At 41.8% G+C, this 18,426-nt stretch overlaps 1 protein-coding gene across 1 annotated transcript in view; it reads right to left on the bottom strand.

The window, feature by feature from the left end:
* Window positions 1-534: 534 nt before the first annotated feature.
* Window positions 535-18,426, bottom strand: part of LOC123501137 (solute carrier family 23 member 1-like) — a 19,323-nt gene continuing 1,431 nt past the window's right edge. The window contains exons 2-13 of the mRNA XM_045249720.1: window positions 18,320-18,426; window positions 10,940-11,097; window positions 8,785-8,984; window positions 8,014-8,140; window positions 7,626-7,746; window positions 7,208-7,349; window positions 6,565-6,678; window positions 5,913-6,052; window positions 3,290-3,529; window positions 2,646-2,781; window positions 2,064-2,190; window positions 535-1,674 (exon numbers count right to left, since the gene is read on the bottom strand). The exon at window positions 18,320-18,426 is cut by the window's right edge and continues 70 nt beyond it. Of these exons, the coding sequence (XP_045105655.1) occupies window positions 1,572-1,674; window positions 2,064-2,190; window positions 2,646-2,781; window positions 3,290-3,529; window positions 5,913-6,052; window positions 6,565-6,678; window positions 7,208-7,349; window positions 7,626-7,746; window positions 8,014-8,140; window positions 8,785-8,984; window positions 10,940-11,097; window positions 18,320-18,426 (1,715 nt within the window). The 3' untranslated portion in view covers window positions 535-1,571. The remainder of the gene's footprint in view (window positions 1,675-2,063; window positions 2,191-2,645; window positions 2,782-3,289; window positions 3,530-5,912; window positions 6,053-6,564; window positions 6,679-7,207; window positions 7,350-7,625; window positions 7,747-8,013; window positions 8,141-8,784; window positions 8,985-10,939; window positions 11,098-18,319) is intronic.

The raw sequence follows: 18,426 nt of genomic DNA, 5'->3' as shown, positions 1-18,426 counted from the left end.
AGGACAGGTTGTGTGAGGCACTTGGCGTGTATGGCAGGGTCGAGAATGAAAGCTTTACCACACATAAGTTCGTAGAAACCCCTGGAATTTCTTTGTATTTCCTTCGTTGTAGAGGTATTTCTTTACTTGAGACAGCAAGCAGAGGGTTAACAATAGCATAGGAAGGTCTGGAATGTTGTACCTTTCATTGTAGGACTGATGGTTCATTGAGAAGGTTCGCTTAATTCCTTCAGCACTGGCACACTTTTTATACCATGAGTTTTAGGTGAGATTAGACGATTTTATTTACATTAGGAGGAGTCGAAAGGCCAAAAGATAAATGGCCAAAAGTCTTCACTATCTCAATCACCCACATAAGTTTCTGAAGCTGTATAAAATCACCAAATAGTAAGCAGAATAAATATGAAATCGCGTCATGGTACAGAGGGGTTAATGACCCGAGGGTTGTGTAAGGCCTCTGTGTCTGTGGAAACTGTTGAGAATGACTGGGAGTGCAACAAGAGGGAAGCAATCATGGTATATGATAAAACACACTGAACAAAAAGCGTCTTTATTCGTTCCACCCAAAGCGTACAAACCATTCAGACTGTCGCTTCATCATACGCTACACAATTAAAAACATTCTGAGACACTTCACTACTCCTCTCACCTCCACTACACTCAAAACACTTTAGTTTATGCTACACGAGTTTTTAAGGGTACTTTTATGGCTCTGGTGACACAACACTACCTAAAACAAGAAACATCTTTGAAAACCCGGCTAATCATCTCTGTGGCCTTAGAAAACAATCATGGAGAGAGAACAAGGCTTTCAGAACATAGGTCATTATATTACCACACTTTCCTGTCCTCCTGTGCTGTGAAATGTGTCACACCTTGGCTCCCACCTGCACCTTTCCACCCAGATTACAGGTAGCGATGGAGGAGACACGGAGAGCAGCTAAGTATAGAGCTGGGTTAACATACCGTAGTGAGTTGAGCAGAACAGGAGTGGAATGCATTGTAGAAGCGATAAGACTTAAAAAGAGATCAATTATTTAGTGGTTTGGTCACGTAATAAGAAGGTAAGTCCAGGAATGGATTTTTAAGAGGCTGAAGAAAACTTATTTTGGGGGAAAGGTTAAGGAAGGTCAGGTTAAATGAGGTTAGTTTGTGTTTAATACATGTTAAATAGACTAAGGTGACTAGCAACGAAGAAAACGATACCGCGAGGAACGCTTTTCTTTACAATTGTGAAGTAAAATTGATCTAAGAAACACAAAATATGAGAGAGAGAGAGAGAGAGAGAGAGAGAGAGAGAGAGAGAGAGAGAGAGAGAGAGAGACAGACAGACAGACAAGAGACAACGCTTGAACACAGCTTTGGTATCATCTTGAAAAATAAAAACACAACAAGAAACTAAAAGAAAAATTGAAAACAAACAAGAAAAACGAAATGAAAAACAAAAAATCAAGGAGGAGGAGGAAGAGGAGGTAGGCGGGCGGGCGGGCGGGCGAGTAGGTGGGAGGATGGGCGGTGGGTGAGTGGTCTGTAGGGATGGTGAGCGCCTGGTGGTGGTGGTGGTGGTGGTGTTACAGCTTGGTGCACGTGGAGGGAGAGACAGTGTACCGCCTGGTGATGGCCTCCCACCCAGCAAAGGTTGGCAGCACTGGCACAAATTTAGTCCAGCCCCACCTGAAGAGAAACGGTTGAAATGGTAACTACTACGACTACGACTACTACTACTACTACTACTACTACTACTACTACTGCTGGTGCTGCTACTACTACTACTACTCTCCTCTCTTGCGTAAAATAAAACTACTGCTACCACTACGATTTCTACTACTACTACTGCTACTATTGCTACTGCTACATCTATTACTACTACTACTACTACTACTACTACTCCTACTACTACTACTACTACTACTATAACTACTACTACCACTACTACTACTACTACCACTACTACAAGTTACGAAAATAGTTAAAATTCAAAGATATTTACTGCAACAACAACAACAGGTACTACTACTACTACTACTACTACTACTACAACTATTACTACAACTGCTACTCACTTTCTTATCCTCTCCATGCCAAAGGGAAGGTCGTAGCAAGAGGTATCCACAACAGACTCCTCATTTCCGAATTGCGTATTTTCCAGCATTGCCTTCCACTTCACCAATCCGCGCTCCTCCTCAGTTCCTAGAGAGAGAGAGAGAGAGAGAGAGAGAGAGAGAGAGAGAGAGAGAGAGAGGATTAGTGTGTCCAGCAATGCGTGCAAACATCATAATACTTTCTCTCGTATTCTCAAACCCTTCTGCGCTTCACCTCCACTATTTCAAAAGACTTTATTTATCTATACACGAGGTTTTTTAAGGTGTTTTTACGGTTCTAGAGGCAGATTGACAAGATTTCTACATTACTAACTATAGAAACACTCCTGAAAACCCCGCTAGTCATCTCTGTGGCCTTGGAAAACAGAGGAAGTGAAAAAGCAAAGTGATTTTGGAGACGAGTCAATGACAGAAGAGAGAAAAAAATGAACAAAATCGATATACATTTACTTAACATAAACCCACACCCTTCCTTCTACACGCACACACACACACACACACACACACACACACCCTGCCCTCTAACACACACACACCACTCACCAGGGATAGTGTTGTCGAGGAAGAACCCTAGAAATCCACCAACAAACATGGATGTTCTGAGGAGGACGGACAGTACCTGGTCTAAGATGGGCAGTGAGGTGTTGATGATGGCACTGTTCTCTGGCTTCTGCATCCACTGTAAACACGAGGAAAGGTGTGGGTCTATGGAGGTTAGAAGATTAATGGCCACAGTCTTCACTATTTTAACCCCTTTCAGTACTGGGACACATTTTTTACCTTGAGATTTGTGTACGATAAGACCATTTTATTGACATTATTAAGGGTCTATGGAGGTCAGAAGATTAATGGCCACAGTCTTCACTATTTTAACCCCATTCAGTACTGGGACACATTTTTACCTTGAGATTTATGTACGATAAGACCATTTTTTTTGACATTAGTAAGGGTGTACGGAGGTTAGAAGATTTATGGCAACAGTCTTCACTATTTTAACCCCCTTACTGGGACACATTTTCATCTTGAGATTTATGTGCGATTAGACCATATTATTAACAATATTAAAATCACACTAAACCATCCAAAATCATCCCCAAATCACCGAAAACCACCAAAAAAACACCTAAACCATCCAAAACCACCTCAAACCATCCCAAAACTATCCAAAAATAATCGCCAAACCCTACCATGGGGAGCGCCAGGCCGAAGAACAGCGAGAAACCCAAGACGAAAAGGTTCCTAGCAGAGTTGAGGTCGACGTACTGGACATTGGAGATCCCGACAGCGGTGATCATGCCAAACACTACAAGGAAGATGCCTCCGATGATTGGCTCTGGTACTGTGATGAAGAGCGCGCCCACCTTACCCACTACCCCGCAGACTAACATTACGCAGGCGCTGTACTGGACCACACGGCGACTTCCAACCTACAGAGGGAGAAAGAGAGGGTGAGTGGGTGGGTTTAGAGAGTATGGATGAGTTAGAGTGTGTGAGAGTGAGTCAGAAAGAGAGTGAGCGAGAGAGAGAGAGTGAGTGTGAGTTTGGAGTGTGTGAGGGTGAGAGTGAGAGTGAGTCAGGGTGAGTTTACAGAGAGTGAGTGAGTGAGTGGTTAATCTTTTTCTTGTTTTTTTTTTTTTGTGTATTGTTTTTATTTATTCATTTATTTGTTTTTTTGTGTGTTCAGGAGAGAGAGAGAGAGAGAGAGAGAGAGAGAGAGAGAGAGAGAGAGAGAGAGAGAGAGAGAGTGGTTACTATTATTATTTCTCTTTGTAATGTGTTTATGTATTTATTTATTTTGTTCTTTTTCATTATTTTGTTTTCTTTGTTCTATATATTTTTTTCGTTAAAGAGAGAGAGAGAGAGAGAGAGAGAGAGAGAGAGAGAGAGAGAGAGAGAGAGAGAGAGAGGCAGACGTGTCATTAGCCAGAATCTCTCGCTCTATGCACGTAACAAAAACAAAGAAATGATGTAACACACACATACACACACACACACACTCACACACTCACGCCCGGTAGCTCAGTGGTTAGAGCGCTGTCTTCACAAGCCAGAGGACCGGGGTTTGATTCCCCGGCCTGGTGGAGATATTTGGGTGTGTCTCCTTTGACGTGTAGCCCCTGTTCACCTAGCAGTGAGTAGATACGGGATGTAAATCGAGGAGTTGTGACCTTGTTGTCCCGGAGTGTGGTGTGTGCCTGGTCTCAGGCCTATCCGAAGATCGGAAATAATGAGCTCTGAGCTCGTTCCGTAGGGTAACGTCTGACTGTCTCGTCAGAGACTGCAGCAGATCAAACAGTGAAACACACACACACACCACGCACAGACAGACACGCGGAGAACAGTCACCAAACATTCTTCTCTTATTTAGCCCTTCACATGACGCCAGCTTGACTCGTGACCTCACCATGCCTCTCCAAAGTGCCGAGTCACCACACCTTCCTAGTGACGCTTTGCTCATTGGCTCCTATCCTCTTTCCTATCCTATATTCTTCACCTCCACCATTTCAAAAGGTATTATCTAAGTTTATGCGTTTTTTTTTTAAGGTGTTTTTACGTTTCTAGAGGCAGAGTGACAAGATTTCTACATTATCAACTGCAGAAACACTCTTGAAGACCCCGCTAGTCATTTCTGTAGCCTTGAAAAATAGTCGTGGTGAGGGAGCGAAGCGTTTGTAAATATGCACCATTGTTAGTACCACATCGTCATGGTAAGGAAAGCTTTCATAATTGTGATACTGAGGCAATGAACCTTTTTATTCATTTATTTCACTTGTTATTGTAAAGTGTGTGTGTGTGTGTGTGTGTGTGTGTGTGTGTGTCATCCCCAGAGTGGCCTATAGTGCTGTAAGATTAACTGATTATTGTAGTTTACCATTCCATATACGCGTTCTTCTCCGTTTTCTTTCACTGTCCACCCGTGATAATGACTATCGAGCAAGTTGGGTGAGATAATTAATTTTCTCTCCCCCTCATCTTACTCAACAGGAAGGGAAGTCACAAGTCAATGGTGTACGGAAACGAAGATCAACTCACAACAACAACAGACTAACAAACATCCGTCGCTTCAGTCATTTCCTTAAACATGTCACATAAATTGTCTTTATGTGAAGGTAAAGCGTTTAATCCCTTCAGTACTGGGACACATTTTTACCTTGAGATTTGTGTACGATTTGACCATTTTATTCACATTAGGAAGGATCTATGGAGGTCAAAGGATTAATGGCCACAGTCTTCAGTATTCTAACCCCTTCCGTACTGGGACACATTTTTACCTTGAGATTTGTGTACGATTAGACCATTTTATTGACATTAGGAAGGGTCTAAGGAGGTCAGAGGATTAATGGACACAGCCTTCACTATTTTAATACCCACATAAGTTTCTGAGGCTGTATGAAAATCACCAAATATTCACCAGAATGGATATGGAAACGCGTCATGGTACTGAAGGGACTAATAATATGTTTCCTGTTCCTCCAGTTCATAATGAAGAAATCTTGCTAATTTTTCCCTAGAACTATGAAAACACTCTTAAAAACATGAGTAGCTTCACCATGACTATTTTCCAAGGCCAAAGACATGACTAGCAGCGTTTCTAGTACAGTTTCTCCAGTTCATAATAAAGAAATCATGTTAATCTTTCAATAGAACCATCAAAACACTTTAAAAAATCGTGTAACTTCAACTAGAGCCTCTGGAAAAATGAGATGTGGCGTGGAAAAATAATGTCCTCTCTCTCTCTCTCTCTCTCTCTCTCTCTCTCTCTCTCTCTCTCTCTCTCTCTCTCTCTCTCTCTCTCTCTCTCTCTCTCACCTTCGTCACACCAATGGCTCCCACGTTCTGAGAGTAAGAAGTAGTGCCGCTGCCAGTTCCGAAGAGCCCCGCCAGGACGCAGCCGAACCCTTCCATCCAAATCCCTCTGTTGATGGCGTGCTTGGGAGGCGCTGGTGCTTCTGTGGGGCGCGAGAAAAAGTGGACTTGAAGACATTGGTAGGAAAAGTGAAAAGAGTAGAATGAAAGAGAGATTGGGTCAAAGGAAAGGTGAAAAAAGGAGAATTAAAGGGAGATTCAAGCTAGATTAAATTGGGTCAAAGGAAAAGTGAATAAAGAGAATTAGAGAGATTGAAACATTTAAACAAAATAAAAAAAAGAAAAGTTGAACTGAATTGAAATAAACGAAATTAAAATAGACAACCACAACCACAACCTTGAAAAAAAAGAAAGAAAAGGTAAAAAAAAATAATTAAATAAATAAAAACAAAGCGACACATTCAAACATTCAAATAAACAAACAAAAAAAAAATGTAAATTGAACTAAAATAAGATAAAATAAAATAGACAACCACAAACACAACCTCGAAAAAAGAAAGAAAGAAAAGTAAGAAAAAAAAAGTAAAAAAACAAAGCAAAACATTTAATCCTTCAAATAAATTCACGCAACAACGAATTCACCAGCGTTCCTTACCGGAGAGTCTGGCGCATGCGTAGTAGTCACCAATGCTCTCCACGACGCTAGCTATCACCCCCGCCAGCACACCCATTACCCCAGCCACGCTCACCGCTGGCAGCCCCCACTGACCTGAAACACACACACACACACACACACACACACACACACACGTTATAATAAAGCAAAACACATGTGGACTATTGAAATTCTTTGGTTTTCTTTATATTTCATTATTTTAAAGAGAAATATGCGAGTATGTAGGTAAAATAGAATATGATGAAGTGATGCAGGTTTTCAAGGAGATTTTTTGTAGTTTTAGTGACAGATTAGCATTTTTCTAAGTATCAGCAGGAGAAACACTTTTTAACCTCTTCAGTATTCATTCTGCTTACTATTTGGTGATTTTATACAGCTTCGGAAACTTATGTGGGGGGGATTAGAATAGTGAAGACTCAAGCTATTAACTTTCTGATCTCCATAGACCCTTCCTGATGTCAATAAAATCGTCTCATCACACCCAAAACTCATGGTAAAAATGCGTTCCAGTACTGAAGGGGTTAAGAAACTAGCTAAGGACAGAGAGAGAGAGAGAGAGAGAGAGAGAGAGAGAGAGAGAGAGTTAACAGTAACAAGTTCAACACAGTACAGTCACACTCACACGGGTAAGGGAGACGGAACCAGGGCGCCTCATACAGCATATTAGTACGAAGATCCGTCCTGGCGTGGTTGTCTTCCGGGAGAACCTCTAAATAGGTGAGGAGCCAGCAGAGGCCCCAGGACAACGCCACTGCTAGAATCACCTGGGACGGAAGAGGAAAGTGATGTTATGAGAATTGATTATTAACTTTCTCTGGTCTGTATTCTAAAACGCTTCGTTCTCTCACCATCATTGCTTTCCAAAGGCTCTAGTTGAAGATACTCGTGTTTTTAAGGGTATTTCTATGTTTCTGGTGATGTATTGGCAAGATTTTTAGTTTATCAAAAAAGAAATTGTCTCTGCGGCCTTGGAAAACTCGTAGTGAGAGAGCAAGGCGTTTCTGAATCTCTCTCTCTCTCTCTCTCTCTCTCTCTCTTACCGGGAACAACTTGAAGATGAAGACTTTGGTACGTGAAAACCCTCTGCCACGGGAGTAGGAGAACCACGGCATGGCAACGTTCCCGAGGTATTGAGAGAAGAGGATCAGCAAAATCACAGTACTGCGAGATAATGATGGGAAGACGCGTTAGCTACTCCCTTTGTCTGTCCGTCTGTGTGTCCTATGCTTGTTATTTTTTTTTTTTATTCATTATTGTCATTTTGTTTTTATTTCAAGCTACAAAGGCGAGTTTCAGAGGTTATAGGCAGAGGTAAAGGCGCGGGGTTGTTCTTAGTGTAAAGTAAGTGGCTCTCTCTCTCTCTCTCTCTCTCTCTCTCTCTCTCTCTCTCTCTCTCTCTCTCTCTCTCTCTCTCTCTCTCTTACTTACAGGGCAGAGATACCCCAGTGAGAGGACGCTTTGGCCGCCGCGACTTGGAAGAGAGAGAAGCCAATGAGTGTGATGGTTGGCACAATGACCATCGGGGTGATCCAGCGCAGCAAGATGCCAACCACACCTGCAGAACACGCATCACTGGTAAGGAACAAGGTATCAGTGATGGGTTGGGTTGAATTAGGGGTAGGTTTGGTTAGATTAGGTTAAGTTAGGTTAGGTTTGGTTAGGTTACGTTGAGTTATGTTATGTTAGGTTAAGTTAGATTTAATAAAGGTAGGTTTGGTTAGATTAGGCTAAGTTAGGTTAGGTTTGGTTAGATTAGGTTAGGTTAGGTTGGATTGCGTTAAATTACATTAAAAAAAAAGCTAAATTTGGTTATACTAAGTTCAGTTAGGTTAGAATAAATGAAGTTACGTTAGATTTGGTTACGTTAAGTTACATTTAAATAGATTACTTAATATTAAAGTACATTTCAACAGGTAAAACTTCATTACAACACAAATTCTTAACTCACCACCACCACCACAACCTCACAACCACCACCACAACCTTACACCCACCACCACCACCACCACCATTACACCCTTACATTACACCCACCACCACCACCACAACCTTATCACCAGCACTATCACCACGAGTCTTACCACCACCAAAACCACCACCACCAACACAAGAACCACTATCACCACCATTACACCTTCACAACCTTACAACCACAACTACCACCACCACCACCACCACCAGCACACCCTCTCAACCCACCTGTGAAGCCAATAACGACCTGGAACAAGGAAGCCACACAGATCGCCCCCTGAACCTGCTGCATTCGGGACTGCCAGAGGTCACGGCGTGCATCAGGGTCCAGTGCAAGGATTTCACTCTCTGGAGGACACGGCATAAGGGCAAGGATGGCCAGGATGGGACTCAAAAACCCGTGTGTGCCGCCCTGGACAATAGGCAACCTGGGGAGTGAGTAAGAGGGGAGAGTGAGGGGGTTAGGAATGAAGGGGAAAGGGAGACAAGGGAGGGTAGATAGGGAGATTGTGTGATGTGGTGTGATGAAAGAGGGGAAAGGGAGAAATGTGAGGGTATTGGGGGGTGGGATGAGGAGAGATGGGAAGGAAGGGAAGGAAGGGGAAGGGAGGGGAAAGATGGGAAGGGTAGGTGGTGAGGGGAGGTTAAGTGTGGTGTGGTGAGAAAAGAGGGGAAGGTGAGGGGAGAGTATATGTGATTGGGGGATGAGGAAAGAGGGAGGGGAAAGGAGAGGACGGTGAGGGGAGAGCAAGTGTGAGGAAAGAGGGAAGGGGAAAGGAGGTGAGGGTCATAGGAAGGTAAGTGTGATTAAGGGGTGTGGTGCGGTGAGGAAAGAGGGATGGGTGAAGGGAGGGGAGGGAGGAGTAGGTGGTGAGGGGAAGGTGTGACGGGGAGAGGTGAAGAAAGAGAGAGAGAGAGAGAGAGAGAGAGAGAGAGAGAGAGAGAGAGAGAGAGAGAGAGAGAGAGAGAGAGAGAGAGACATATAGACAAGCTTGAAGACAAACATTATAGCACAATAGACAACGACGATGCCTATGAACATAAATAAATGAATAAAATGCACACACACACACACACACACACACACACACACACACACATACATACAGACAGACAGACAGACGTAACTAAACACGTGCATAAATACTCTTAAAAGAAAAAGCCATGAGTCACAAACAGCTGATGTCCAATACTATAATTCTCTCTCTCTCTCTCTCTCTCTCTCTCTCTCTCTCTCTCTCTCTCTGTGTGTGTGTGTGTGTGTGTGTGTGTGTGTTTTTTTTATCTTTTTCTCTCTTTTTCCGTTTTTCTTTACTTAATTTTCATGTCATTGTCTTTTTATATGTTTACTTGTTTGTTTGTCATTACTACACACACACACACACACACACACACACACACACACACACATCTCTCTCTCTCTCTCTCTCTCTCTCTGCGTGGCACTGAACACGACAACAACAAACAAGACGAATTAATGAACAGACATGCTTCCTACAAGAGACTGCCAGACAACCCTCGGCCTAATACCCGTACTTGCCTCCACTAACCTTCACGTTCTTCACTCCATCACCAGCGCATGCCTTACTTTCTCTCTCTCTCTCTCTCTCTCTCTCTCTCTCTCTCTCTCTCTCTCTCTCTCTCGCTGCCACTCAATGCATCACCTTTCTTTCAGCATTCCTCGTCACCACACACTTAAAAACACCACTGGCAGGCACATTTTTCTCTCATTCTGTCCTTGTTCACTAAAGTACTTTATTCAGATACTCCTTTTTTTCACCAAGTTATCTTCTTTATATACACCCCAAAAATATTTCTACAGGTTTTCAAAGCACTTCTACACACTCTATTCTCATTCTAGCCTCTCTCACCAAGACAGACTATTCAAACAGTCTTCTTTCACCAAGCCAACTACTTCACACACCCCAAAAACACCTTCAAACACCCCAAAACACTTCTATAGACACACAAAACACTTCTACACACTTTTTCCTTCACTCTAACCTTGCTCACCAAGACACACTATTCAAATACCCTTTTTTCACCAAGCCAACTTCTCCAAACACCCCAAAAACACCTTCAAACACCCCAAAACACTTCTACAGACACACAAAACACTTCCACACACTTTTCCTTCACTCTAACCTTGCTCACCAAGACACACTACTCAAATACCCTTCCTTCACCAAGCCAACTTCTCCAAACACCCAAAAACACCTTCAAACACCCCAAAACACTTCTACAGGCATTCAAAACACTTCTACATACTTTTTCCTTCACTCTGTCTACACTCACCAAGACAGACTATTCAAACACCCTTCCTTCACCAAGCTACCTCCTCCAGACACCCCAAAACACCATCTACACACACTTATGAGCTCACCTGACGCCAAAAGTGGTCTGCAGAAGAGTTACAATACCACTCACGAAGATTATGGTGGATGCAATGGCGCCCCTCGCAGGATCAGTGGCCACCATGCACATCACGGGCGTCAGAAGGTAAGGGATGCTCACAGTCGACTCCACCATCATTAGGAAGTGCTGTGGAAAGAGGATCAAGTGCGAAGTGGGATTAGAATGCTCTGTGTGGGATTTTAAAAGGGATTCTTGCGTGTGAAGGAGGTTTAAAGAGATCAGAGTCAGTTTGGGGAGGTTATAAAGGGTTACCAAGGGGATTATGTAAGGACTGAGAGAGATCAAGTGTGGAGTGGGATTTGAATAGTTTCTGTGGGATTTTAAAAGGGATTCTTGCGTGTGAAGGAGTTTAAAGAGATCAGAGTCAGGTTGAGGAGGTTATAAAGGGTTACCAAGGAGATTATGTAAGGACTAAGAGAGGATCAAGTGTGAAGTGGGATTAGAATGCTCTGTGTGGGATTTTAAAAGGAATTCTAGCGTGTGAAGAAGGTTTAAAGAGATCAGAACAAGCTTGAAGAGATTTAAGAGGATTATAAAGGATTACCAAGGGATTATGTAAGAACTGAAAGAGGATGAAGTGTGGAGTGGGATTAGAATGTTCTGTGTGGGATTTTAAAAGGGATTCTTGCGTATGAAGGAGGTTTAACCTATCACCAGAATCACCAAAACTATCACTGACAGTACATGTGACTTCACCAAGAGTGTTTATGAACGAACCCTCGGCTTCTCTCCATCTTACTCTCCTCGTGACCTTCACCTGTTCAGGAATTGGTGACGTCATGTGTCTTGGTGTCTCTTCCGTGTGGAATTACCAAGCCTGCGTAACATCCGCTCCTGCTCCTCCTCTTCCTCCTCCTCCTCCTCCTCCTCCTCCTCCTCCTCCTCCTCCTGTACGCTACTACTACGCTTTTTTTTTTTTTTTTTTTTTTGTGTGTGTGATAGGCGAACGTACACACACACACACACACACACACACACACACACACACACACACACACACACACACACACACACACCATCATCACTACTTCTCTCTCTCTCTCTCTCTCTCTCTCTCTCTCTCTCTCTCTCTCTCTCTCTCTCTCTCTCTCTCTCTCTCTCTCATTCTGTATCTTTTTCATTCACATCCTCTTCCTCTTCCGCCTCTTCTTCTTCTACTTCTTCTTCTTCTTCTTCTTCTTCTTCTTCCTGCTTTCCGTTATCTCTCTCTCTCTCTCTCTCTCTCTCTCTCTCTCTCTCTCTCTCTCTCTCTCTCTCTCTCTCTCTCTCTCTCTCTCTCTCTCATTTGTTCCTCCTCCTCCTCCTCCTCCTCTTCCTCCTCCTCCTCCTCCTCCTCCTCCTCCTCCTCCTCCATATAATCTCCCTCTTCCTTTGTCATTCACCTTTGTTGATTTCTAAACTCACATTCTACTCCTACTCTTCCTCTTCCTCCTCTTCCTCCTCCTCCTCTTCCTCTTCCTTCTCTTCCTCCTCTTCCTTCTTCATTTGCTTTTTCCTTCAAGTGTCTGGATTTTCTTTCTTTTTCTTTCTTTTTTCTTTTTATTCATTCTTTTTTTTCTTTTTTCTTTCTTTTTTCTCTTTTTTTTATTTTTCATAATGTTGTTGTTGTTTTGTCGTCTTCCCTCGTTGTTGTTGTTGTTGTTGTTGTTGTTGTTGTTATGCTTATCTTTATTCTCCCTCACGTACCATCTTACACTCACCGCCACCGCCACCACCACCACCACCACCACCACCACATCAACATCCTTGTCATTCCTTATATAATCCTGTCTCAATGCTTCATAACCTCCAAGAATCCCTTTTTAAATTTCCCTGAGCTTGTTCTGATCTCCTTAACAATATTTCTACATTCTTAAGGAGAAACACTCGTGGGAATACTATTTATCATCTCTACGCCTTTAAAAATAGTCTTGGTGAAGTTAAATGAGCTTTTAATGGTGATTTTGGTGATTCTGGTGATAGATTAACAATATTTCTACATTTTTAAAAGAGAAACACTCGTGGGAATACTGTTTATCATCTCTGTGGTCTTTAAAAATAGTCTTGGTGAAATTACACGAGTTTTTATTGGTGATTTTTATGGTTCTAGTGATAGGTTAACAATATTTCTGCATTTTTAAAGGAGAAACACGCGTGGGAATGCTGTTTATCATCTATGCGGCCTTGGAAAACAGTTCTCGGTGAAGTTACGCATGTCTTTACTGGTGTTTTTTACTGTTCTAGAGGCAGAGGAGCAAAATTTCTACGCTATGAACATAAAAACACTCGTGAAAACCAGGCAAATCATCTCTGTGGCCTTGGAAAACAGTCTCTGTGAAGTTACGCATGTCTTTACTGGTGTTTTTTACTGTTCTAGAGGCAGAGGAGCAAGATTTCTACGCTATGAACATAAAAACACTCGTGAAAACCCGGATAATCATCTCTGTGGCCTTGGAAAACGGTCGTGGTGGGAGCGAAGCATTTAGGGAGAGAGCCTGAGAAGGAAAACGGGAGGTGAGGAACTCTGGCATCCTCACTCATTACCTTGAACAGCACAATAAGTAAGCTGAGTTTTGGGGTCCAGTTTTTGCAGACCCGAGAGGAAGGTGAGAATCCTGTACGTGTATCTCTATTGGTTGAGTTTCCTTATTTTTTTTTCACTCGAGGTTGTGAAAGTTTTGAGATTTTTTGTGTCTGAAGTAAACATGATGAAATTTTTTCTAGGAATTAAGAAAGGTAGAGAATGAGGAATAGGAAGAAAAAGAAAAGGAGAAGGAAAAATATGAAGAAAAGGAAGTTGAGAAGGAAGAATAACAGGAGAAAGAAAAAGAGAATGAGGAATAGGGAGAGAAAGAAAGGAGAAGGAAAATTAAGAAGAGAAGGCAGTAGAGAAGGAAGGACAAGAAGAGAAAGAAAAAAGAGAAGGAAAAATAAGAAGAGAAGGATACAGAGAAGGAAGAAAAGAAGGAAGAATAAGGAGAGAAAGAAGGGGTTGAACCATTATCGAAGCCATGAGTTAATGGTGAAAGGAAACACACCAAACTCAACTCTCACTCAGGAACCAAGACTGAAAATGGGGAAGGTTTGGCAAAGCTGTGTCCGGAGCGTCACCCCTTGAAACTTTGCCCTTTGAAGTCACGCAACCGGAAAGTCCAGCATTGAGGCAGCGGGGTTCCTAAAGGTAGATAACTCACCTTCAACACTCTTAGGCTTGTATTCTCAAACCCTTCTGCGCTTCACTATTTCAAAAGGCTTTATCTAAATTTACACGATGTTTTAAAGGTGTTTTTACGGTTCTAGAGGCAAAGTGACAAGATTTCTATATTATCAACAGGAAAAACACTCTTGAAAACCCCGCTAGTCATCTCTGTGACCTTGGAAAACAGTTGTGGCGAGAGAACAAAGCGTTTCTGAATACGGATCTAACAAGAGAGAGAGAGAGAGAGAGAGAGAGAGAGAGAGAGAGAGAGAGAGACTGCTGTGATTTGATTCAGTTATGTATTCCTCCTCTGTATCTGTTTATTCATTCGTGTGGCGGGGTTCCTCAAGGTAGATAAGTCACCCTGGGGAATTCCTGATCCATTAATAGTCACTCCAAGCCAAAGAGGAAGAAAGAAGGAAGAGATTGGCTGAAGTGGACAATGCTTTCTTTCATTCCACTTGCTCCCTCAAGATAGATTAGTCACCCTGGGGAATTCCTGACCCATTTAGTCACTCCAAGAAGAAAGAAAAGAAGTGAATATTGCCTTCTTTCATTCCTATTGTCTTCTTTCATTCCACTTATACTTTCCTACCACGTGTCCTGGTACTGAAGGGGTTAAGCCATTATCGAAGCCATGAAACGAGTAAATAGTGAAAGAAAAGACACTAAGCAAATTTTTCGTATGTTTTTGTGAATTCTTTGTGTTTTTTTTTCGTGTTTATTTTCGTTTTTTTTTCATGTATTTTTCGTTTTTTTCATATTTTTTTCGTATTTTTCCTATTTTTCTGTATCTTTTTAGTTTTTCTTCGTATTTCTTAACATTTTTCATTTTTTTTTCATATTTTATTCATATTTTTTCGTATTTATTTCATATTTTTTTAGTTTTTCATATTTTTCGTCTTTTTCATATTTTTTGTATCTTTTTTCGTATTTTTTTCGTATCTTTTTTTCATATTTTTTTCGTTTTTTTCGTTTTTTTTCGTAATTTTTTCGTAGCTTTTTTCGTAACTTTTTCGTAACTTTCGTATCTTTTTTCGTATCTTTTTTCGTAACTTTTTCGTAACTTTTTCGTATTTTTTTCGTAACTTTTTCGTATCTTTTTTCGTAACTTTTTCGTAACTTTTTCGTATTTTTTTCTTATCTTTATTCATAACTTTTCCGTAACTTTTTCGTAACTTTTTCGTATCTTTTTCGTAACTTTTTCGTAACTTTTTCGTAACTTTTTCGTAACTTTTTCGTAACTTTTTCCGTATTTTTGAGTGAAGAAATATGAGTAAGTAATGGATGTAGTTTTGTATAAAGGAAGAGAGTTGGCTTTAGATGGATAGACAAACGGATTACCAAGTGAATGAGCCTTTAAGATGAATAGCCAGACGGATTACCAAGTGGATGAGCCTTTTAGATGGATAGCCAGACGAATTACCAAGTGGATGAGCCTTTAAGATGGATAGCCAGACGGATTACCAAGTGGATGAGCCTTTAAGATGGATAGCCAGACGAATTACTAAGTGGATGGGCCTTTAAGATGGATAGACAGACGAATTACCAAGTGGATGAGTCTTTTAGATGGATAGACAGACGGATTACCAAGTGGATGAGCCTTTAAGATGGATAGCCAGACGGATTACCAAGTGGATAAGTAGATGAGTGACTGAATGGTATAGCGATTGACCCATAATTCCATTCAGCCCACACTCAACCTCCACCCATCCACCTCCATTACTCCATTACTCCACAAAACCACTCACTCGACCACATCCACACACATCCATACGTCCACCTGTTCTCTCCACGCCTACCACGCTACCTACAGGGCCACCAGCTGCCGCCAACGTGACATGCATAAATTGTGGTAGAAGGAGGATATGTGGGGTGGAATTGTGGTAGTGGTTGTGGTTGTGGTGGTGGTGGTGGAAGTAGTAGTGGTAGTAGCAATAGAAGTAATTATAGTGGTTGTGGTAGTGATAATAGTAGTAGTAGTAGTAATAGTAGTAGTAGTAGTAGTAGTAACTATTATCATTATGTGTGTGTGTGGGGGGGGAGGAATGGGGATAGAGAGAAATACACACTACCACTACTCTCTCTTTCTCTCTCATACACACACACACACACACACACACACACACACACACAGACACCTTCCCTCTCTCCCCTTCTCCCTCCCTCTCTCTCTCTCTCTTCCTACGTTCCTGTCAACAGAGTACTGGCTGGTGACATATGGCAGCCTTTACACTGTGGTGGCGGGTTAGTCAGCACTGAACATTGACCACTGACTAACTGGTTGATGCTCGCAAGGTCTTCAGAAACACGCGGAGATACTCTAGGAAAATTCTTCAACTATCATTCTTAAGAGTTTTCCTACTTTTCTTTCCTTTCCAATCTTGTTTTTCCAGTTTTATTATTTTTTTTTTGTTGAGTTCTTTTATTTTTCTCACAACTTAAGTGCAGAGAGAGAGAGAGAGAGAGAGAGAGAGAGAGAGAGAGAGAGAGAGAGAGAGAGAGAGGAAGAAGGGAAAGAGAAAGAGGAAAGTGAAGAGGAAGAGGGTGATGAAGAGGAAGAGGATGAGGAAGAGACAGGAAGAGAAAGGAAGAGAAAGAGAAAGAGGAAGACGACGAGAAAGAGAAAGAGGAAGAGAAAGAAAAGGAGAAAGAGAAAGAGAAAGACGAGAAGAAAGAGAAAGAGAAAGAGGAAGAGGAAGAGAGAGGAAGAGAAAGAAAATACGAAGAGAAAGAGAAAGACGAAGAGAAAGACGAAGAAAAAGAGAAAGACGAAAAGAAAGAGAAAGAGAAAGAGGATGAGGAAGAGGAAGAGGATGAGGATGAGGAAGAGGAAGAAGAGGAGGAAGAGGAGGATACACCAAAGAAGTTAGCCAAGTCACCAGCAGCTCCGGTTCACCAAGTGGTTTTTTTTTCACTTAATTGAAGACCAAATGTGTCAATAAAAACTTCTGATGTAGAATGACGAAGAGTGAAATTACTCACACTTTGCTCTCTCTCTCTCTCTCTCTCTCTCTCTCTCTCTCTCTCTCTCTCTCTTGAAATCCTGTTAATTTGTCCTTATATTTTTTAAAAAGTCGTACCATTTCACCATGGCTGTTCTTATAGGTCATTGTAGTAGTAGTAGTAGTAGTAGTAGTAGTAGTAGTAGTAGTAGTAGTAGTAGTAGTAGTAGTAGTAGTGGTGGTGGTAGCAGTAGTGATGTTGGTGGTGGTAGTGGTGGTAGTAGTAGTAGTAGTAGTAGTAGTAGTAGTAGTAGTAGTAGTAGTAGTAGTAGTAGTAGTAGTAGTGGCAGTAGTAGTAGTAGTGGAACCAAATGCTTTTCGTCTCATCAACTCCCTTCCTCTGACTGACTGTCTTCAGCCTCTTTCTCACCGCCGGAATGTTGCATCTCTTTCTATCTTTTATCGCTATCTTCATGCTAACTGCTCTATTGATCTTACTAACTGCATGCCTCCCTTCTCCCCCACCCTCGCTGCACAAGGCTTTCTTCTTCCTCTCACCGCTATTCTGTCTAACTCCCTAATACAAGAGTTAACCAATATTCTCAATCATTCACACCTTTCCCTGATAAACTCTGGAACTCCCTGCCTGCTTCTATATTTCCATCTTCCTACGACTTGACTTCTTTTAAGAGAGAGGTGTCGAGACATTTGTCCCTCAATTTTGACTAATTCTTTTCATTCTTTTGTGGAGACTACAATTCAAGTGGGCCTTTTTCTTTTCTAATATTTGTTTTTTTGCCCTTGGTAGTTCTCCCTGCATAAAAAAGTAATAGTAGTAGTAGTAATAGTAGTAAAAGTAGTAATAGTAGTAGTAGTAGTAGTAGTAGTTGTTGTTGTTGTTGTAGTAGTAGTTGTAGTAGTTGTAGTTGTAGTAGTAGCAGTGGTAGTGACAGTAGTAGTAGTGGTCATTACACTGAACCCGACACACACACACACACACACACACACACACACACACACACACACACACACACACACACACACACAGGAAGACCCAATAACAGGCAAACATAACAAAAACAACAAATTTTACCTGTGTCCTGAATGCAGGTGAAGCCAACGACAAGTAGACATAACAACAGGTGACTTACAATACCTGCAGACACCCAAGCACAGGTAAAGCCAATAATAGGTAGCAATAACCATACTAGTTGACGTAGCTTACCTGTATTCCAAGCGCTAGGCAGGTGTACCAAGGGGGAATATCCTCGAGGGAGTACAGAAGACGAGAACTTGGCGCTTCTTCTACCAGCACCTCTCTTGACTTCGCTA

The sequence above is a fragment of the Portunus trituberculatus genome, chromosome 8, assembly GCF_017591435.1.
Source record: "Portunus trituberculatus isolate SZX2019 chromosome 8, ASM1759143v1, whole genome shotgun sequence".
NCBI lineage: Eukaryota > Metazoa > Arthropoda > Malacostraca > Decapoda > Portunidae > Portunus > Portunus trituberculatus.
Note: the sequence above shows the minus strand (reverse complement) of the source record. Positions and strands in the feature narration are given on the sequence as shown.